Source organism: Mesoplodon densirostris, chromosome 20, assembly GCF_025265405.1.
Source record: "Mesoplodon densirostris isolate mMesDen1 chromosome 20, mMesDen1 primary haplotype, whole genome shotgun sequence".
In the NCBI taxonomy this organism is placed as follows: Eukaryota; Metazoa; Chordata; class Mammalia; order Artiodactyla; family Ziphiidae; genus Mesoplodon; species Mesoplodon densirostris.
In genome coordinates, this window is record NC_082680.1 from 6,309,857 (window position 1) to 6,333,452 (window position 23,596).

Genomic DNA, 23,596 nt, shown 5'->3' on the forward strand with positions numbered 1-23,596 from the left:
GGTTGATTGGAACTGTTGTTCTTGAATTAAAAATATACAAAGTTTCAGTTATTTTATGGATTAAAATAAGCACTATTTTAACCCATAAAAAAATGGGCCAGCTTGAGCATCTGATCACCATTTGTAAGATTAGTATCCTCTTCAAGTTCCATATAGTACAGTAACTGGCTTACAGATAAACTCCTGGATTACAACCTGTTTGTAAACTGTAGAGGACCATATTGGTTAAAATCAACCAATTTTCAAAATACAGTAAGGAGACTATCTGGATTATCTAGTGTCTAAACAGAAAGTCAGATATGATGGAAGGTGTATGCACAAGCCCGTTTCCTACTTCGTGACTGCAGGCAAGTCTTCATCTCCCCACAGTGTGACACCTGCATAGTTAACCCAGGATGTCAGACAGCCCCGTTCAATAAGCAGAGGCCACTTGACCATGGCAAACAAATACTGTATATATACTATATATATAATATAATCTATATATTGTATATGCATATCTTATATAATATATGTAGTATGCATATATTGTACTATACGTCGTACATAGTATATAGTAAACAGTATATTAAACTTGCATTTTCCAACCTTAAATATGTGTACTTCTCTTACCACAGTGAAACTTTAATCATCTCTGCCTTCCTTACAATAATGATATTAATAGATAATTAAATAATAGTAATCATTTTCTTGCAGTCTTAAATAGAAGGTTTAGTCAGCCTATCTGAATGCACAGAATTTGCTTCTAACACTAAGCACAATCATGTTTCATGATTCAGGAGACAGCAAGGCAGTACAGGAATGGTGGGTTTATTCCAATACTGTAGTAGAACATTGGCTGTGGATACAGTGGGAGGTTTTTTCTTTCCTTTGTTGAACCAAGCTCTGGTTTGTTTGTTTATTGTTTGTTTGTTTGGATATACAGCTAAGGAGTGTTTTGCCACCACACACACACACACACACACACACACACACACACACACACACACACACGTCAGTCAGTCAGTCAGTCAGTCAGTCAGTCAGTCAGTCCCTGGCAGGGGTGGGGAAGGGGCTGACAGTCTGAGTTCATCTGAGCTTCTCACCACTGACAACAGTTTTGTTTTTAGGAGCAAAACTGGATTGTTCCCTGTACATCAGCTGATGAATACTTCTCATACTTTATTAAAAGGATATAGTAGTATTAATTTTTTTTTTTTTTCTTTTTGCGGTATGTGGGCCTCTCACTGTTGTGGCCTCTCCCGTTGCGGAGCACAGGCTCCGGATGCGCAGGCCCAGCGGCCATGGCTCACGGGCCCAGCCGCTCCGCGGCATATGGGATCCTCCCAGACTGGGGCACGAACCCGTATCCCCTGCATCGGCAGGCGGACTCTTAACCACTGCGCCACCAGGGAGGCCCAGTAGTATTAATTTTAAAGAAAGAAAAGGATCTCAATTCACGTTTACAGCTCCCAGCCTGTGCTTCTGTTGTGAAAAAAAATAATAAGTAGGATTACGAGGAAATGTTTACATCAACTTAACAGGCATTAGCTTTATTTTTCAAAACACTGTTTTAAAGCACAATAGCCTTTGCAGTTGTTGATAACTTTAAAGTATTCATCAGTGTGAAATAACTGTTTATTTCCTTTCCCTGTTTCTTCTGATCGGGAAAAAAAAAAAAAAAATCTAGTCTCCTAGCAAGATCCAATCCATTTTGCTACGTTCTTTGTCAGTTTTTATAAAGTGTGTTTACTCTCACGGGGGCAGAGGTTTGGAATAGTTGCAGGATTGGCAGGGGAATGGGACATACAGTGTTTTAAGGTCACTGTGGTGTATTTGGCGTCCTAACTATCACGATTTATCTTGTCCTTGTTTAACCGCTAACCAGAGAGCGAGCCTTCACTGTATTGTCCCATTCATGTTCTTCTGCACTCATTCAGAATTCCGACACTTCCTTTGCCTGGCAGACCAAAGGGGCAGAGTGGCATCTTTTGATGATGCGCGAAACAGCTTTGCTTAGTCCAGGCTCCTGGCCGATGCTAACCACTCAGACGCTGAAACGCTAGTCATCTACCCTGAGGTTAACCAGAAACTTGGTCTTATTTTCCTTCTTGACAAGTTTTCTTAAAACCTTAAAAGTGTTTTTTTTTTCCCCCTCTCATTTTTAGTGTTGATTAGGGAGAGAAAGGAAATATGGAATCATAAAAAGCAGCCCTAAAGAAAAGGAAATATGCAAAACACAGAATGGTGCTTTTTCTTTCTGTCATAATCTATCAATAGGGGTTTGATTGTGATGTTGATCATTGTGGCTTATCTATCATCCCAGTATATATTATTTTCTCCCTTATGAGAAAAGCAGTGTTTATTATCACAGGTGACAAAACACAGGAATAAAAAACAAGCAGAGAGGTTACATTCAATCACTTTAGGTGGGTTTCATGTTTGCTTTTTGCTTTCATTCCCAAACCAGAAGCCAGTAAACCAAGTGAGAGCACAAACTGACTTTCTCAGGTGCACATTACCCAAGGGCCCACAGGACAGGTGCTAAGCCCATGAAAAGATAAACATGAAGTCATTCTTGGTGATATTTAGCTAGATGGCTAAAGAAAGAATTTAGAAATACCATTGTGCTACTGTTCAAATATTTACTGATTGAACCTGGAAAGGAAAAAATGTTGGTCACCTCCTGTAGAATTCCTTGTCCTTTTCCTTCTTTAAACAGCGTCTCAAAGAGCAAAAAGAAGGGGGTTATTTATCTGGGAAAGAAATACGAGCTCTGTATATGGGGTTTCAGGTATACCTAATGTGGGCTTCATTAAGCAAATACAACTTAGCGGTCTTGATTTGGCAAAACATTCTTCTCTGTTCCTCGACTGTTTATTTTATGAGATGACTTACCAGTCGGGCAGATTAGAATGTTTACTACGAATGACGTGGCTTTCATCTCTCACCGTGGCCGTCAGCCCTGGCATTAACCGTGCCATGGGGAGCATGACAACTCAGGGAGAAATGGGAAGTCAGAGTGAGCAGTTGTTGAGGATACAGTTTGCCTTCCAAATATTCGAACCTGTGTTGCTGCATACTTTTTAAGTTTAACAATATTATTTGCACATCTGTGAATTTTAGGAGATTTTTAAAAGCACCACAGGGAACTTGTTAGGAAAAGAAAGAAAATTACTGGAGAATTTGCTCAGAAGGGATAGTGCTTATAGATACAACTGGTGAGTTTCATATTACAGGGCGAGTCTTTTTGATGCGTTTTTGTTGTTTTCTGTTCTTTGATTTGAAGCGACCCCTCTTGTTACACTGAATGCAGTGCCGAGGGCTTTCATTCATCTCAGCTCGGGACCAGAGTAATAACTTGGTCATTTCCTCTCTGAAGGTAGGAGAGCTAATGAGAAACACAGATTCGGAGCCAAGATCTATTCTGAGATTAAGATAAGGTGTCCTGACAGAAGGTTTATGGTGAAATGAAAGACAGGGGCAAAGTTTTGAATGAGGGGAATCAGCTTGTTGTTAAAGTTCCCATATGGCTTTAAACCGTCACGTTCTCTGCTGTGTAAGCGTTGTGATGTGATGTCATTGTAATAGTTAATGATTAATCTATTTATTGCAATTTGTCTAAACCTCCTGCAGAATATATAGAGTCCACATCAAGCAAAACTCCAGGGTGATTTTGGGGTTTGTATAAATAGCTTTACATGTGAAAACGATGGCTTGTAAAAGAAAAACTGAGCCTTCAGTGTCCTATTTGAGTTAAACTCTCTATAAAAAGCCTGAAACAGTGGGATCGTGGTAACCCCGCAAACACGACCGTCTTGCCATGGCATAACTGCAGCAAAATGCCCTGCACGCCTGCCCCACGAGGGGTCACCTTCAAAGCCCGTGGTGGAACTGAAGGGGCCACAGCGCCAAATCCCCTCGGACGCTTGGAAAACCCACCCCTACCAACAAGTGACAAACCCTCGGGATAAAGCCCCCCAGGTTCTGAGAGATGGAAGGTCTGCTTTATTTAATTTCCTCTTGTTTACCAAGAGCCCCAACCTATTTTAGTAAATAAATTCAGGAAATTGGTAAAGCACTTCACTCCATCCGTTATGGATCAGTAACTAACGTGATTGTCACGTTTTTCCGGGCTCCGTCACTGCCCTTGCTCATAGCTTCCCTCCCGTGCCTGCAACCGGTTCTATAACGTCCCTGGTAAAAGGATGTCACCGAGTTTAAAGTACCTGCACAAACAGAACAGCCTACACGTTGTGCAGAGGAGTGCGCTTCCTCCGTGCATAAGGACTCCTGACTTAGAGACTTCCCTCCATTGATCCTGGCACTCCCTTCCAGTGAGATCCTTGTCACTTTTCACCCCCGACCACTTTACGCGCAGGACAGACCGCAGCAAGTGGCAGCTCATGCAGAGGCGTCCGCCACCAGCCCTCTCCTGCGCTCATCGCCCCCCGTCCCGCCCCGCCAGGCTGGCTGTGCAGCCCGAGCCGGTCGGGGCTGTGCACGAGGGAGTGGCGGCTCCCTACCTTCATGAGCCACTGGGTGTTGTTCTCCATGATGTTCTCCAGCAGCTGGAGCCTCTGCACGGAGTCGTCGTAGTCGAGCGGCGCGTCCCGCTGCACGGCGTTGGGCACGTAGGCGCTGGAGGGCGAGCGGCAGTTGTCCATCTCCGGCAGCAGGAACGTGTAGCTGCAGGAGCCGTGCTGAACCTGATACTGCCTCTTCCCGATGCTGTCCATGCTCTTCCGAAAGTTGCTATAGGCTGCGGCTACGAGCAGGTCACAGCTCAGAGTAAAGAAAACAAGCTGCCACATTCTTTCTTTCTGTCGGTAATAAACCACCAGCTCAGCAAACTTCAAGGCGCATGAGACTCCCGGGAGCTAAGCTGCCCTCTCAGACACGGGGCTCTGCGGCCATGGCTCAGGGTCCATCAGTGAAAGTCTCCTCTTCCCTCCTTTCCCAGCAGTGACCTTGATTTCTAGTGCCGTCTTCTGCCCGGTCCCGCAGCAAACTGTCAGATTGCAGGAGGAAGAATAATCCTCCCTCGTGAGGGCTGCATTCGCCTTACGGATCAGCCTCAATGCTCCTTTGTCTCTCTTCCCCCAGATTCTGCGGTGTCAGGATCCGAATCAATCACTTTCCTTTCCTTATATGATAAGTTGATAACAGCAGCCAGACATGTGTAGCTGGCTGCTCCGCCCTCCCGGCTTGTCCGTTATCTTCCTGTAGGGGGGTCACTAGCCAGGCCACAGGAAAAATCTCTGCATGATGTGTATGTCCAGCCAGGACTGTATGCTGCAGAAACCCTCTGGGAAAAACCGATCAGTTACAGGACCCCTGGGTATTGCAGAGGCACCACCCTAATTGAGTATTTCCTAGAGAGAGCTTGTCGGTCTCTTGTGTCTGAAACTGATTTCACAGTGCTAAGCTGGTAAAATATCTGGGGCAATAACTTTAAAGTACAATGAAAGTTCCTGTTTTTTCCTTTAGGAATAAAAATACTACAAATATGTCAGGACTTTGGTTTATTTTTGTTATTACAAACAAAGAGGAAGAAGTCTCGCTCTTGTAAACGCTTTGCCTTTTCATAGGGAAAATAGTTTCGTTGGTATTACTTGATTTTTGAACCATCAGCCAAGTATGCAAAACTTTCATCTTAAAACAGTGGGATAGGAACATCTCGCTTTATTAAATCGTGTTAGGAAAATCAGTTTCTGAGCTCTGACATTTCATCTTTTAAGCAAAATATCCACTTCAGTATTCAAAGTAAACTTAAAATATACTGGACTGTTTAATGGCCCGCTAAATTATAATCCATAGAGAAATCAGAATTTAAATAAGAGGAGGTTGAGAGAGGCATACCTAAACTTCTCCTTCGCTAGGTCAGGATTTGCTCAAATCCTGTCATTTTGTAACACATTATCCAGGATCAATTACATCAGTCCCGCTCAGTGTTGGACTCAGGCGAATCACTTCTTTTTAGTTAAGCTATAAAGCCCTCATCTGTCAAATTCAGGGGTTGCATTAACTCCCAAGATTTTTCTGTTTCAATTCTGTGGCTCCATAAACCCTCCAGGGTACTTCCTTCAGTGGCTGAAGCTTAACGCTTTGGAGATTGACAGTGTGCTTACTCACCAGCCAGCTTGTGCAAGGAGGCGGCCGGGTTGGGGGGACGGCTTGGAGCCCTTGCGGTGGTCTCCACGCCTCAGTGCACAAGGTTTCTCTCCAGGCAGCGGCAGCCTGTTCAGCACTGACCTGATGGGCCTCATCCATCCACAAAGCCAGGGTCGGTCTAATCATGCAAGATCAGATTTCAGGGGACTTTATGATTTTAATTCTTGGATGACTGAGATTTGTATAGTGAATTGTTTCAAGAGACCTAATAATTTTACTTTTAAAAACGTACCTCCTGTGCACGGCCTGACTCCGAGGTTACCTCCAGAGCAGGGGTTCTTGACCCAAGGTCCCTGGACAGAATTCCTGGGGTCCACGAACTTCGACAGGAAAAGACATCTTTATTTTTCACCGAAGTCTCACTGAAATATAGCCCTTCTTTTAGCTGTGAATAGTTCAGAAACAACAGTGGTCAATAGCTATGGCTTTCTCACAGATAGGAATTGCAGATGTTTTTATTACGATATCTCAAGCTATTACGTGCACTCAGCACTACATTGTCATTTGATCTATCCCAAGATCCTGTTATTTAATCTCCAAATAAAACAGCCCGTGTCATTTTCTGAGAAGGGGTTTGTAGACTTCCCCAGACTCTCAAAGGGCTCAGTGGCTCAGGAAAGCTAGAACCTGATTCTGGCACATGGTTTCCACTAAAGGAACGAATTAAAGATGATATACTCATTCAGACTGCTAACTGTAGGTGGACACATGTAGGATTTGAGATGGGAACAGTGTTAGAACCCTGATTCACTGAGATCTGAAGCAAATGCTTAACTTCTCTAAGCCTCAGTGTCCCTACTTGTGAAATGAGCTGGTTCTTTCTCAGTAGCGCCTTTAGAGTTATAATGATACGGACTAATGCATGTTACTTAGGAGTATTACTCTCCTTTCTTTATCAGCACTTCCCATTAAGTGAAAATCAGTTCTTGCACCATCAGATATTATAACTGTGTTATTCTCTGGCTGAACATGAAGCAGAAACATGGGGCACACCTCTTTTCTTCTAAGTTTCTTCCTCGTCTGAAAGCGCATAGTATAACGCATTAATATTGCATATGTGGTTTTAAAAATCATCCATCTGCCTCCCAGGCAGATACGGTGGTTTAAAAAGAAGCCACAGGAAGAGCGTGTACCACAAATACTCCTTGTCTTCTGGGTACTGGGGAACATGACACAGTGTCAGACATAAATAAGCAAATAGAGGGAGGGAGACCCCCTCACCAATGGGCTGTGGTGAGAGGATGGTGAGAACAGCCAGCAGGAAGACAGCATCGCTTCCAAGGGCACTGGTCCTGCAGGCAGTTGGCTTGGATGTTCCTTACCCATCCTCTCAAGGTCAGATGTGCAGTGAGCAGCTCTTTGTAGGCACCTAAATGGGAATTCTTACCCAAGAGTTGGGGGGAGGCTCTAGCTAGACCAGGGCTTGGCAAACGTTCTCTGTAAAGAGTCAGATAGTAAATATTTCAGGTTTGCGGGCCACACGGGCTCTGTCACAACGACTCAAGTCTGCCGTCATAGCATAAAAGCAGCCGGAGACAGTCCACAAACGGTGGGAGGTGGCTGTGTTCCAACAAAGCTTTATTCATGGACACTGAAATTTGAATTTATTATAATTTTGACATCATGAAATAGTCTCTGGATTTTTGTCAGCCTTTTAAAAATGTGAAAACCATTCTTAGCTCACTGGCCGTTCCAAAGGGACCACGGGCTGTAGTCGGCTGACCAGAGGGAGTCGCCAGGGGCTGTGACATGGTCGCAAGGCCACTCTCAAGGCACAGCTGGTGTAGACAGGGAGCCTCCCGTGTCTCGAGCACTGCCCGGCTTCTTCAAGAGTCGAGGAGTGTGAGACAGGCCAGGGAAAAGGGACTTAGGGAAGGAGCAGGAATGTTTGACCACAAAGACGGTGCCACTTCGAAGCTGGATCGAAACTGCAAGACGAGTCAGATGCACTAGGAGAACGGACCCCAGGGTGCACATCCCACCTGTGCAGGGACAGCGCGGGCAGGGCCCCAAGCAGAAGCCGATGCCTTCCGTAGTCAGGGCCGGACACGGGGCCGAAACGAGGCGTCACTGAAGAAGCATAGAGGAGATGCTCCAGTCCGCTGTGGCCAACGTGGGAGAACCAGCGGGAGACCCCAGACGGGGGCAGAGCTGGGTGGGGGGCTCTGAGGGCAGACCGGCGCGAAGACCGGCCCCCCTCGGTTATGGACCCCCCCACCCCGTACTTGTTTGTTTCCTAAGCACCAGGCAACCGGCAGCTGCAGGCTACTTCCATCCAGGCCTAGGGATGGAGGCTAAACACAGCCTTGACTGTGGTTCTCAGAGCTGTTCAGTTTCAAAGAGAATCTTGAGTTTCCTTCAATGACTTGCTGACAGGACCGCTAAAGGCAGATGGGGCTATAAAACGAGAAATATTATCACAGCCTTCCCCAAAGCTGCCTTCCTGCCCAACCAATTTTTTTTTTTTTTTTTTGTCCAAACAGCTCTGCCGAACAGCTGTGTGTGGTGCTGTTTATTTTCTTAATAACGTTTGTTTTCTCCCCCGTACTGTATGTCATCAGCTGAAATTTCGGAGGCTTCCATTTAATCACCTTAGCACGCACAGCCTCAAGTTCTCCTTTTCCGCTTTGCCATCATGAGGTAAATCTTCATTGGATGGCGCCAAAAAGACCACGTGACCCTCTTCCCTGAAAGAAAGAGGTCAGCCTTGCAGAGAACTTTGACGAAGGCCCCTCTGCCCTGTGGAACAGAAGGCTTAACGTGTGGTAAAAGCCCAAGCATCTCCCACTGGTCATGGCCCCAAAAATGTAGGTCACATGTCGACGTGGATCCACTTCTGTCTGGATCATGGCATCCGACTGACCCCAACCTTCGGAGGCTCCAGGTCACCCAGGGCCACCTGTGAGGCTCTCTCTGTGTAAGGGTGGCCCTGGAAGCCAGAAACCAAGCTATGGTGCCAACTGTAAAGCATTGCAAAGTGGGGCAGCCCCCAAGGCATGGAGCACCAAACAGGATTTGGGGAGGCCTGCATGACTTCTGCTCTTTCCAGGGAGCCAGTTTAATACTCAGTATCTACCGGAATACGTATACGGGCGGACGAAGGAAGCGATGGAAGTGGACCGGCTGGCCCGGGGAGGCGAGGCTGAGGGCGTTCCTGCCTTCTGAGGAACCAGCACAGTGGCAGCTGTCCCCGTTGAAAGCCCGTAGCTAATTGGAAAATATGGGGTCACCACTCAGACGTGCTTGGAGAGGCACACTGGTCTCCCGCATCTATTGACGTTCTGTGCCAGGGTCTTTCTCCATCGCATCTGGGCACGTCCCCGGACTCGGTCTCACACCTGCCCGGTCACCATCACGCAGTGCAGTGACCGCCGTCCTATCACCACTGGCCGCAGGCCTTGGAGACAGTGACTGGGGCCAGCTCCGGGGCCGGCACGGGCTTAAGTTCTGGAAAGTGCTGTGTTGCCGTAGGAGTTCTCAGTGCCGACATGGCCCACGAAGTGAGGGGGGCGCTCCTGGGCTTTGGCCGTTTTCAGGCTGTCGGGCTACTTGGGGCTCCAGGCCCCTGGCAGGCTGGGGCCGGAGGGGCTTTAGCGGCATCGCACTCATCTGCCTCCCTGTTCCGGCCTCTTTAAAAGTGGCTAAATTAGATCAACATGTTTACAACTTAGTGTGCAGCGCACGGGGAAACCATTAGGAAGTTCACTGGACATAAAATTGTTGCTGAAGGAGAAGTTATTCTTACGACTTTTTTTTTTTTTTTTTTTCCGAACTGTGGGCAGCAGCTAATGAGAGCTGGAGAAGCAGCAGCCACGATGGGCAAAAAGGAGAGAAAGGCAAAGGAGGGAGGGAGGGAGAGGGGAAGGGAAAAGGAAAAGGAAAAAATGAGTATTGCAGCTTCCGAAAGCAGGCTGCCTCCGTGGTGATTCACAGAAGGGCTTTCCACTGCATTCTGATGTTTGTCGAACTGAACCTGAAGAACCGCAGGTGGCGTCTGGAACCGTTTTGCAGAAGCTTTGGCGCGGCCTCTCCCCAGGGCTACTGACCGCGTGGAACCGGTATTAAACCCTGAGTCTGGCGGGCTGTGAAGGATAATCCCCAGCCGTGGGATTTGAAAACAGTACCAAAGAGAAAGCCCCTTAAAGTTACCGTAAAAACAGGAAAAAGAGTAAAAGCGTAAATATCAACATGCACACGTGTAGCCGTGGAAGGTAAATCTCGCCCCTACGACGGACGTGGAAACCACGGCTCCGTGAGGCCAGATGACAAGGACTCCGTGAGACTTGTTTGTGCCTTTCTTTTACATTCATGGATTTAAGGAGAATTTAAAGCAATGGGTTTCTTTACCCCGCTTTTACCATGGCAAAGATCAACCTTCTTTGGAGACGCTGGCTGTCGCCTCTGTGCTGCACAAACGCACACCCCGGAGACAGAACCCATTTCACTGCCAGACCTTTGGTGGCCTTTGGTCACCTGAGCTGGGGCAGCCAGTCACAGACGGGGCCACCGCGTGCCCGCTTTAGTATTCTGGACCCGTGGCATCTGTGAGCAGGGATAGTCCGCTCAGAAGTGCACACGGCAATGCAGACTTCCAGTCAGATTGAACTCACTGAGGATGGGATCTCTGGAAACCCAGCCTCCTGTCTGACTGCATTAGTTGTGCTTCATATATCCATGCTTGCCACCTTTCTGATTTTCTGGCGTTGACAATTTTTTGCTTTCTTTGCCTCTTTAATTTCATCTGTTGTAGCTGGCTACAAGAGTGTGATATACCTTTGAGAATACATAGTTTCTGAAATGAAGTATGATGCCTAGTTTAGCACAGTTCCCTGTGCTAGTTGCAATTAAACACACATAGCGTTTGCCATAAAATAGCTGGCCCGTTCTATTTAGAGGAAAATTGTCATCCACTTAGAATAGGGCATTGGCTCCATAGAATTCACCTTTACAGGAGGTGAGGAAATGTATATTTTGTTAAAATAAGTGCCTGCCTGCCAGAGGAGGAGAAAAAGCCTTTGCCAGATGTGTTTTCAGGCAATTTCCTTTCCTGGGAAACAGCCATTTCCCCTGCATGACCCTCGTGTTTTCATTCTCAGAGCAGACAGAGTAAGTGCCGGGCAGTAAAGGGCAGAGGCCTAGATACCATCGCCTTATCTGGGACAATTATCTTCCTTCTCGCAGCTGCATAACTTCTGTTTGACAGGGAACCATAGGAATCTGCGTGTCAGGGGTTAGTATTGATGGAAGAATCAGAGTTAATATGGAGAAAAATCTTTATTTGTCATTCTTATTTAGGTTATTGGCTGTCATTCTTATTTAGGTTAGCTTAATTAAAAAGGTACCAAATATTCATTCTAAATTATCTGAGTGTTTATTGTGACATTATGTCCGAAAGACATTTAGAGAAGACAGTTTTGTCTTGTTTTGTTTTTTTAAAGGAAACCTGAAAGATTCCTGAATCTTTTACAGTTTGTACGGCCATGAACCAGCAGAGCATCTGCTCAAGAAAGTTTGTTTTGTAAAGCCACATTGTATACAATATGTAACCTTAAGGACTTTGACAAGCCAAAAATCTTTTTATTTGCTAGAAACTTGGGAAATATCCAAGTTACTATTTTTTTTAAGATTTCATCATGAATTCCCTGAATTTTTAGGAATATTTTAGTTTATATAATTCTCCTGGTAACATGAAGTTATCGCAAATGCCGTTTGATTTTTAAATATTTTCATCCAATATTTTTGTGGAATATTTTATCTTTCCATCAAAAAAATGCCTAAAAGGTCAAGATACAAGTCATAACTTTAAAAAGGCAGTGGATGAAATTCTAAAACAATAGATGAGTGCATTAGCCTGATAATATTTTTGCCAGTAATTCTGTGTCCTGTTTTCTGCCCGTACACAGAAAAAAAAATGCTAAACATTCCCTTTCAGTGGATTGATGTCAGTGATTACTGTTTTGTCCATGACCAACGAAAAGTCAATAATATCTTTCCTTTGACTAACACTATTGTGTTAGTCATCAGAGATTTTGAGGTGGGCTTATGAGTTATAATTTTATATTAAATGTTCCTAAATTCATTTCAGCAAATGTAGAGAATTCAAATCCTGCTGCTTGTGAAAAATGTGTCTAGTCTCTTTGTCCTAACCATTCTACTAAAGGACTATCCAAATTCCTCTCGGAATGAATTTTCTCTTGAAAGTGGCCTAATGCCATCTAGATTAATCTTTGTGTAATCTAAATTTATAAAAATTTTATCTTAATTATTGAGAAACCTTTTAAAATAAGAGAGATAAAAATGTCATGTGTGTTATTTCCATTAAGATATATTATCTCTCTTGGTTATAGGTTAACATAAATAAAATTGCTTATGTCAAAGAAGTAAAAAAAAGTAAAAGCACATGACCCCCTTTTGGTATTCCTGTCTGTCTAACTGACTTGATATAAAAGATCTTCCTGTGGGAAATTAGGCTTGATTATGGAGTTATTTGTACTAAAAGTCTTTTTTTCCCCTAAAAGTCATTTTTGAAGAATTATAAGAAATAGTTATGCATAAAAGGAAGTGATGTTTGCATTCAAGTGTATAAAAATACTCCCTGCCATTCTTGTTCCTCCGTGAATCTAATTATGGTATCTACCGGATGATTTAAGTCTTTCCTAATAATCTCATATGTATATGCTCTACTTTTTCTCTTAACCCCTATCTCAAGCAATTTCTTTGGTACTACTTTAATAATGAACTGTACTCCCCAAAGTGTTTCATTTTAAGGAAAGGGTCTAAATTCAAAGAAAGACTGATACAAAAGAAAAAATGAAAGGAAGTAAGCTGTACAAAGCCTGTGAAGAGAGGACATTTATAGCAGGATTAAGATACCTAGTTCCTGGCATCTGTTTCCCTCAAGAAAAAAAATTTCAACAATAGTTTGTGAAAGCCCTAAAACTATTCTAGTAGAATATTTACAGAAAAAAAATATATATTATTTACCTTTCCCCAAAATCCTGATGTATCTTTCAGTGACCTTTTTAATTTATAGGTCAAAAAGTCTTGCCTGACTACAATAAAAATGAACAAAAAGCTGCTAGAGATGATACCTATAAAATACACATCAAATCTGCTTGTACTCCTCACCTGCTCCCTCTGCTGGCCTCATAGCAGGTAACAGGCAAAATTATCTGTGTTGTTATTACAGTCATCAATACAAATGACAGGCAAGTTAGGACATAAATCAGTAGCAACTAATACACAACCCAGAATGCTTTCATTATAATTTTAGTGCAAAAGAAGACCACACGTCAAACACCTACTGTGCACGCACGCGTGCGCGCGCGCGCACACACACACACACACACACACACTCAGTGAAAAATACTTTTAAGCATTTGTTTAGCACACACAGAGCCAGAAGCTGTTTCTCTATCATCTGGTGATCAGGTTGCTACCCAAATGAGTGAAGCCATACCATTCCAACAGTAGAAGAAGTAGAGGTCTGTGCTGTCCATCTCTGTAAAGGATGAGTTTAGAGACCTGACCCTGTTCTTAGCAAGTTGGTAGAGTCTTAATGAGGTAGATCTACTTCCCAACACGCAGGGACGGTACCGTGACACCTCCGTGGTGATCCTGGGTGGTACCGGGCAAGAGTGCCCTGTGGGGAAGGCTCCTGGGTGGAGTGGACAGCCAGAAATACTTTCAGTGATTGTCTAGACCTCAATGCCTCACTTATTTAAAAAGAGCCTTCTCGTCCCTCCCTCAAAATAAAGAGACTAGAAGTGAAGGAAATTGCATTCCAGGCAGTGGAAAGCTAGTGCAGTAAATAGGAGACCATGGAACGGATGGGAAATTAACTCTGTAATTCAGCAAAGAGCCAGGGAAGGCAGGAACCCTGGAGACCCCACTGGAACTAGCTCCAAAGCATCCGCTTAGGCATTTGGACTTTCCCCCGAGGGAGTAGACTAGCCTGCTATTGAGAGGCCCCTGGAGAGCCGTGCAGAGTGAGGTTAGAGGGAGACCTGGGGAGAAAATACGTGGTGACTCAGGTGCCTGAACTAGAACATCAACCCAGGGCCAAGGGTGTGTGAGAGGGAGCGTCAGGGGCACCAGGTTGGCTGGCCGTGCGGGTTCCAGTGATGGGGCTGGTTTGGTGTTGGGGTTGATTCTTCCACTTAACTGAAAATTCTGGGTAAAATAATTTCAAAATCACTTTAACAGCATCAGTGTCATGATAAGATGATAAGAAGACATCAGGCTTAAATTTCAGTGGAGGCAGGAACCAAGTGCATCAAGGGGAGGCCAGGGCCCTACATGGTAGAGAATCTGGGGGACTTCCTTCCATGACCGTGGGACCCCAGAGGACTCCACCCGCAGCACCCGGGGAAGCAGGAGTCCACCTGTCCACCCCACCTCTGCAAAGAATGCAAGAAAACAGAACAGAGGCGGACCTGATGTTAAATAGAACGGGGTTGCGGGGCTGGTGGGGGGGGACCGCCCCTGGGGATTGTAGCCACGAGCTCACCCTTTTAGCTTTACATTAAAAATGAGGTGGTCGGAAAGAACCCGCAGCCCTGGAGCATTTTTCTACAGTGGTCCCCAGCTGGTGCAGTCAACTCCTCCCCATCTCCCAGTTCCATGGCAAATGTGAGTCCTTTGTAATGCAGCTTCACCATAGGTCTCAAATTCTTACAGATAATCTCGCAAGGAAAATGAGCAACTCATAGACAGACTAAATGAGCATACAGGAAAACGTATCACTAGCAAGTGTCAGCAGAAAGAGTAGCAAAAAGAGACAGGCAAGAGCTTTGTGATTGGAAGCTGTTGGCCGCATTTTATAAAATAAGGATCCTTGCTGTGTTTGTCTCTTAGGGCTGCTGTAAATACAGTCATCCCTTGGTATCCACGGGAGAATGGTCCCGGGACCCGCTGCAGACACCACAACCTGTGTATGCTCCAGTCCCTTATATAAAACAGCATAGTATTTGAACATAACCTGCACGCATCCTCCCATATACTTTCAGTCATCTCTAGATTCCTTATATTACCGAATACAGTGTAAATGCTACATAAACAGTTCCCAGTACACAACAAATTCAAGTCTTGCTTTTTGGAACTTTCTTGAATTTTTATTGCCCGCATATTTTTAACTCCCAGCTGGTTGAACCTGTGGATGCAGAGCCTGTGGATATGGTGGGCAGACTATTCCACAAGCTGGGAGGCCTAAAGCAACAGAAATGTATTATCTCACAGTACGGGAAGCTGGAAGTCTGAAATGAGGGTGTTGGCAGGGCCTTGCTCCCTCTGAAGCCTGTCAGGGGAGTCCTTTCTTGCCCTTCCTGGCTTCTGGTGGTCTGCTGGTGACCTTCGGCATTTCTTAGCTTTCAGCTGCACCTTTCCAGTCTCTGCCTTCATCGCCACATGACGTCCTCCTGTGCATGTGTCTGTGTGTCCTTATGTGTCCCTCTTCCTGTAAAGACACCAGTCAGGTTGGACTAGGGCCCCACCCTATGCCATGATGACCTCACCTTAACTAGTTACATCTGCATCCGTTCTGTTTCCAAACAAGGTCACATTCTGAGGTGCTGGAAGTTAGGACTTACATCTTTTGGAGGGTCCCAATTCAACCCGTAACACCATGCTTAAAGATATGAAATTAAATTTTGTAAATACATAAAAGGGGCAGAAAACTAAAGTAGAAAAAATCGTGTAGATTTCAAAAGAAACTTAAAGAAAAAATACAATAATTGAAATTTAAAATTCAAAGATCCTGTTTAACAGAACATTAGACACATATGAAGAGAGACTCACTGAGCTAAAAGATAAATCAAAAGAAGTCTCCTGAGAACAGCAGCGTCACAAGGAGATGGGGACTAGGAAGGAAGGGGAGGGACCTGAAGGATGGAGTGAGAAGGTCTAACCGAGCTCCAGGAGGAGGACAGAGAGAGAACAGGGCAGACGGTATGTGAAGAGACAGCGGCTAAACACTGCCCCTAAATGATGAAAGACACCAAGCTACAGATTCAAGAATTCCAGTGACTGACCAACAGGATAATAACAAGCCCGGATAAAGGAGTAAGAGATGGATGATGCTGGCAGCTGGCTGCCTGGTGACACATGAGAGCTCAGGCAGGGAGGTGACGGATACACCTTTGTACAACCCCAGTTTTAATTGGTTGTGTAACACCCAGGTGGAGTTTTGCCGTTGAACACATAGGTCTGAAGCCCAAGAGAGTGATCTGGGCTGGAAGCAGCAAGACCTGTTTTCATGATCAATATTAGTGCCAGTCTCATTAAATAATCTTAACTAATATTAAGTAGTATATGAAAATAATGAAAAGGAACAGCTTTGTAAATTGCATAAATCTTAACAGTCTAGGTTTTTCTAGATAAAATTAAATAGCTAAGTAGCCTCCCTTCACCTTGACCCTTGGAGTTTCTTCAGTGGTGCCAGTTCTGTGGATTCTGGCATATTGTGCTATTCTCTAGATTTCTGCTCTGGAAGAGATAGATAATGATAGTAAATAAAGAAAAGCCCAGTCTGGTCGGTAAAAAGGTACTTCATAGTGTCATTGAGATGTTGCAAGTGATTGAAATAAAAATCTGCAAGATATAATTAGTAGCATGTACATTTTTGTAAATCTGTCACTGCTTTGAGAGTCTTTGTTATGGTTGAATTGTGTCCCCGAAAAATTCATTGACTGAAGTTCTAACTCCCAGTATCTCTGAATCTGGCCTTATTTGGAAATAGGGTCATTGGAAATGTAATTAGATAAAATGAGGTCATACCGGAGCAGGATAGGCCCTGATCTAATATGACTGGTGTCCTTATGCAAAGGGGAAATTTGGAGACAGACATATCCACGGGTAGAACACCATGAGAAGATGAAGGCAGACATCAGGGTGATGCTTCTGCCCACCAAGAACCACCAAAGGTTGCTGGCCACCACCAGAAGCTGGGAGAGAGACTGGGACAGATTCTCCCTCACGGCCTTCAGAGGGAACCCGCCCTGCAGACGCCTTGATCTTGGACTTCCAGTCTCGAGAACCATTACAGAATAAGTTTTGGTTGTTTAAGCCACTCAGTTTGTGGTACTTAGTTACACCTGCCCTATAGCTCCCAAAAAAATATTACCAGAAAGGGAATTAAAATCTGTTGCTGCCTTGCAGCCTTCACCAACAACTGTTAAGTATTTGGTGGTTTTGCTTGCTATTTAATCTAACAGGGGGAAAAATCCAGGCAGCCCAGATATTTTAATGTGGTGGTAACCATGCAAAGCTTCATTCTGCAACAGTAAAACAATTTCTTAGAAATCCTAAGGCTCTTTAATTGCATCCGCCCTTATGTAAGGCTGTCCTCCTTCCTGGAGGCCCAGTGCCACTTCCTAGAGAAATCCTCCCTCGAGTCTGCAGGAAGAATGTTGGATGCCACCCTTAGGAAGGCCCTGTATCCGTCCACACCGGTGGTACAGTGAGGCTCCTTGACCCCCACGGACCGTGAACTCATGGAAGCCCGAGGCCGCGCCTCCTTCAGTTGCCGCTGCTGTTTCAACACGGCATCTGCGCATTCACCCCAGCCACACCTGCCCAAAGACAACGGCCTATAAGGATGAGATCTGAGCCACGCCCCCATCCTGCAGATTCTCTCTCTCAGCTGCCTGTTGTGACAGGCCTCCTTCCCCACCGAGCCGAGGGTCCTGCCACTGGATCCCACTCTGGACGAGGTGCAGGATTCTCCCCTCCGTCCCAGCCATCCTGCTCTCCTGTTGCAGGGGAGGCGGCCTGGATGCTGGGAGGTTGGTGCCAGTCCTTGGGCTAAGTCTTTCCTCAGCAGCTGGATGCCTTTCCCTCAGACCATCTGCAGTGCTTGCGCCACGGCCGCCTTATCTGCAGCCTTCTGTTCTGTAAACTGAGGTCCTGCTGGAGTGTTCTCGTGGGACCTCTGTCCCACCACCTCGTGTTCTCTGGAGCCTGTTGTGCATGAATGAAGCCTCTAAAAAGGCAGGTAAACACCTCCACATTGAATTAAATTATCACATGCACAGCACCTGATACAGAGTAAATTGGCCCCAAATAAGCACATTCAGGGGCTTCCCTGGTGGCGCAGTGGTTGAGAGTCCGCCTGCTGATGCAGGGGACACGGGTTCGTGCCCCGGTCTGGGAGGATCCCACATGCCGCGGAGCGGCTGGGCCCGTGAGCCATGGCCGCTGAGCCTGCGCGTCCGGAGCCTGTGCTCCGCAACGGGAGAGGCCACAACAGTGAGAGGCCCGCGTACAGCAAAAAAAAAAAAAAAAAAAAAAAAAAAAGCACATTCACAGATTCTGAATGCACCGAGCATGACTGAGTGTCTAATAAACATACTAGAGCTAACATCGACAAGAAAGTGGTGTCCTTCAGGATAACTTTTAAGACTCTATGTGCTTACCTTGCTGCCCCTGTTCAAAACATTTCTACTGGGCTTCCCTGGTGGCACAGTGGTCAAGAATCCGCCTGCCAACGCCGGGGACATGGGTTCGAGCCCCGGTCCGGGAAGATCCCACATGCCGCGGAGCAACTAAGCCCGTGAGCCACAGCTCCTGAGCCTGCGCTCTGGAGCCCACGAGCCACAACTACTGAAGCCAGCGAGCCACAGTTACTGAAGCCCACACGCCTAGAGCCCGTGCTCCGCAACAAGAGAAGCCACAACAATGAGAAACCCACGCACCGCAACAAAGAGTAGCCCCCACTCGCAGCAACGAAGACCCAAAGCAGCCAAAAATAAATAAATAAATTTATTTTTTAAAAAAAAGCATTTCTATTTTTTTATTAGTTATCTATTTTATACATATTAGTGTATACATGTCAATCCCAATCTCCCAATTCATCCCACCACCACCCCTCTTTTCCCCCTTGGTGTCCATATGTTTGAAAACATTTCTAGAGCTTCTTTTCAACAGCCGCTATAAAATTGCAGTTTAGTAGGTGACTAAACACAATAATATTATTATAATCCTATCAGTTTTCAACGTTTTTCCTTTTATTCAATTCAACAAATACGAAAGACTGTGCTGGTTGTAAGGAAAAAAAACCCACAACACATAAATTAAGGAATTCTCGATTCTCTTACAGTCTAGAAAGAGCTTAGGATGACTCTCGTGAATTTTCTTTGCAGGATCTAAGTGATCCAGAGCCTAATTAGTCCAGAATCTATGTCTTCTACCTGCTGTCAAAGTAGCTGTACAAACAAGCCAAACCAGCCCAAGATTGGGTGTCACCAAGGTCTCCTTTGCATGCGAACCCTCCCATGAGACGCAGAATATCTCCTATTTCTGAATTGGAAATGAGGGTTTTCCTGCCATGTTGGGGAGACCCTCACTCACCTTCTGGGTACATCAGAAGTGGCCTCTCCTTTCACCAACAGCTAAAGATACCACCCTTGGCATTGCTTCCCAGACGCTCGACTGTCCTGATAAACTTTTGGGCCAGGATCTTGGAGAAGAATAAGTTTGAGCCACTCTGAAGGCTCATGGGAGAGGGAAAAGGGTGGAAATTCTTTCCCAAAGTGGTATTTCTAGGAAAACACTCAGCCAGGACCTGCAGCTGTTCGCTATCCAATATCAGTTCTAAACAACATTTGAGTTGGCAAAAGAAAAGTGAGAAAACAATAAAAGGCTTGAAGCATAAAACTTTGGGAAACCCCTTTCTATAATGTGCTTGTTTAGGGCTTAAAATATTACTGTTTTCAGAACATAAGAGCTATTTTCCAACTTTTCTAGGCCTTTTTTTTTTAGAATATTATTTAAGTGCTTTAACGATTAAAAGAGAAAAATATTTCTGGATCATTTTATAAACACAATCTAAAATCTCACATTTAATTGGAGTTTTTCCCCTTCTTTTCCAGAATAGACTAGTTCATTACTACCAAAATGCCAGTATAGGTGGGAGAAAATAGAAAGAATAGAATTAACGTAATTCAGTCAGGAACCAAAACTCTGCGTGCAGGATGTATACTTTGGGCATCTGCAACCCAGGGATGCTAACAATTTCAAAAGCTCTGTCCTCCACAGAGAGGGAGAGTTCAGGGTAAACAGACCCATCTGAAAGGTTCTCAGTGACACACTTGGGCTCATTCAGGGCCTGAGGAGACGTGTGGCTTCTCAGGGGAAGCGGGAAGATGAACAGAAAAGACAGATGACGCCTCGTATGGTTCAAATTCTAAGTCTAGCTCGTTTGAGATGGGTTAGGTGTCAGGAGAAGAGTTTGGCTTCTCTGGCCCATAGACTTGATTATTCCTGGAGCTACTTGACAGGGCCGAGTCCCTGGGTTTTAAGCAGAAATGACCCAGGAATCCTAGCAGAGGGCCAGCCCTCCAAGAACCAGCATGGGAGTTGGGTGACGACGGGTCTGGGATATTTCACACCAAGACAGAATTCCACGACTCTAGTGGACCGGGGATGCCTCAGTCACTAGGACCTGCCCCAGCTGGAGCTGCCTCCAAGGGTAGAAGGACCTCTTCCGTTCCCTCCAGACCCTTGTCCGCCTCAGTCTTACCCACCTGCAGCCCCTGCCCTCTGCCTCTGTTCCATGGGAATGAGCGGCAGAGTGACCTGGAGAATTCAGTGCCGTTGATAACATGGGGCGCCGTGTCTGGTCCGCAGGTTAGAGCCCTTCCTCAGCCCGTTCCCCATCTCATTATCAGAGAAAGATGGCCTTCGTGAATGCGACATCTTGGATCATCCCCTTGAGACATGACAGCAGTCAGCCTGCCCGTGGGTCTGACTTGAGGTGTTGAAACCCCTCTGTCTTAACGTTGGCAGTAAGTAAAATATTCCTCTTGGGTTTCTTTATGAAAAGAGCTGTGCGTATAATTAACAGGTAGATTTTGGACACTTTGTATTTACTTTTGTTGTTACTGTGAGTGTGAAATTCACCCCTTAATTCAGCACTCCTTGCCAAGTGGTTTGCCTATTATCCTGACTGAGAAAATAAGGTAGCAAAATAAGACAAATAAGCAAAGGGTACCTGACAGCTCTTTATGTCCCCAAAGCACACGTCACCAGCAGTTGCAGAAAGGGTTCTTCGTTATAAGTGAGGGAAACTGATGCTTTCTGCTTTATGTAAAAATGGAATGTTTTGAAAAAACTACTGGGTTGTTCTACAAATAATAGCAATAGTAATGAGGCTGTGTAGCTGAAGCCACCGTCAGCTGCCACCCAGACTGGCGCGGGGAGGTGTCACTTCCCCGCTACCCAAGCAGGAGCCACAGATGTGCAGCCAGCACCAAGCAGCAGCACCAGCTCTGAGCTGGGTCGTTCTGACCCCGCCAAGAGCCTCGCCCCGTGCCTGCTTCTCTGGGTCACTGGCATCACATTCCAGCCCCTAGGTAGGTGGGTCGACTTGGCTCAGTCTGGCTGGTTACCTGGACCCTAGCAGCCAAGTGAGCTGGGCAAGTGAGAATCTGGCATCTTCAGACTCCACGGTGGGCAGGCGGCCCTACGTCCCACCAAGACTCACGAGATGGGGGCTGTCCCAGCAAACAAGGGTGCTCAGATACCAGCCAACCATAGAAGAGGGTCCCCTGTCCTACTGAAGTGACGCGATGGCCACCAATACTTCACTTTGTTAGTCGCGCGATAATTCAAACGTGAACTGGTATCAAGTGTTAGCACTTTCTTGTTTCAGCTTATGGCCCCTTATCACATTAAACCGAAAGAATCTCAGAGCTGGAGAGAGACTGAGAAAGAGCCCTCGTTTACAGATAGAAAACAAAGATGCAGGAAGGCAAAGGGACTTCCCCAGAGGGCGTGCCACTACCCGGTGTACAGCCACAGCTGCACGTGTGATGCTTTTGTACGTTGAGTGTAAGTATAGTCGTTCCCTCACGGTCCACAGCTGCATTGCTTTCATTAGTTTTTAAGGAGGGGATACAGTTGCTGACGGTACTTACTTGCTGTCCCGAAATCTAATGACCCGGTACTGTTTGTAACCATGGGACCAAGAAGGGCAATTGAACAGAACACATGAATAGAACCCAAAAGAGCACAATTCAGGGATAAAAGCAGTCACTCCCTGTCGTTCCCTCGGTTTTCTCTTTGATCATTAGCGTGTAACACACATCAGGACCCCGTGTGAAAACAGAGCAACGTGTTCTAACAGTTCTTATGAGACATTCTTACAGGAAAGGAAGGTTTAGGAAGAAAACACCCTCACTGTGTGTGGTTGAATGTTTAGTACCTGGCCAGCATTGGCTCCGATCCGACTCCCACTGGCCTTGGGCAGCCTCCAGCCCTGGGCTCCGTGATTGCCGGGACGGGGTCTGAGCGGGAGGGAGGGGGGTCCCTTGCGGGCACCTCCGCCATCACATCCAGTGTCAGCGTGCCAAGAAGCATACATGGTAGCTGTGATTTCTTTGAGGATGTGAAGCACTCGGGGTGATGCCTTGTATGTAACGAAGTGCTCCATAGATGCTGTTACTGGTTGTATCAGCCACTTGACTTCCATGATCTCTCTCTCTCAATCCTCATAATAACTCTTCCAGGCCCCGTGTAACAGCTGAGGAAACTGAAGCTTAGTGAAGTTCAGTGACCTTGCAGAGCTAAGTTCAAACCCAAGTCTGGCTCCAAAGCAAATAACCAATCTGTGTGTGTATTTACTCACTTACCCGCCAATGCTCAGAGCTGGATTAATCACAGTCCTTGCCTTCATTGCTCCGTGCATGGCCCTCCTTTATCTTTGGATTTTAGGATTCTTGGTTTGTTTTTAATAATGCAGTGAATGCTGTGAACTCACGCTAGACTCAGGAGCCGCAGCTCTGATGCCCGCCTCTGTCCATGTCCGTGCTGACCGTGCCCTGCCTTCTCCCCATCGAGGGACCCTGTGGTCGGGGTCCCTGTCATCCGGGCCCTGCCGCCTTCTACTTCTCTACTTCTTTCCCATCACAAACACTGTGTTTCCAGGAAAGCATGGCCCACCCACCTCTCGGCCTTTGCCCCTCCTACTGCTCTTTCTTCTAGAGCCTTTGTCCACATGAGGTCATTCTCTGCTTCCAAAGCCGTCCCACCCCTCAAGGCTCTACTTTTTCCCCCCGAAGTCTTCTCCAGGGGCACAGTCCTTGGGGAGGACTCGCCCTCGCCTCTGAAGGGCTGCGCTCACGGGCACAGCCAGGCATTTGGGCCCATATGGTCCGGTTGTGTGGTTCAACTAAAACTCCTTGGGGAAAATGCTACCTTCACCTCTGCACACCCCTCCCTGCCTAGCACAGTGCCGGCTGATGATTGGGCCCCCCCGGGAATCTGGTTGAGCAGGATTCAAGGAGAAAGGATTGAGGCCGAGGACAGCTGACAGAGTGTCCCATGGAAGATCTTCCTCGGGTGTTAACAGGAACACACAAACACGCACGCATGTGTACTGAATGTGGAACGTGCACCCGCAGGGCACTGGTTCTAGAGCGGTAAACAAAACACATGAGATCCCTGCCGT

At 46.0% G+C, this 23,596-nt stretch overlaps 2 protein-coding genes across 5 annotated transcripts in view; one reads left to right on the top strand and one right to left on the bottom strand.

The window, feature by feature from the left end:
- The window catches only part of ANGPT2 (angiopoietin 2), a 56,469-nt gene extending 51,355 nt beyond the window's left edge, over nucleotides 1-5,114 (bottom strand). For both annotated transcript variants that reach the window (XM_060085920.1, XM_060085919.1), the window contains exon 1: nucleotides 4,506-5,114. In XM_060085920.1, coding sequence (XP_059941903.1) covers nucleotides 4,506-4,793 — 288 coding nt within the window. In that variant the 5' untranslated portion in view covers nucleotides 4,794-5,114. The remainder of the gene's footprint in view (nucleotides 1-4,505) is intronic.
- Nucleotides 1-23,596, top strand: part of MCPH1 (microcephalin 1) — a 228,000-nt gene that overhangs the window by 149,007 nt on the left and 55,397 nt on the right. The window lies entirely within an intron of this gene.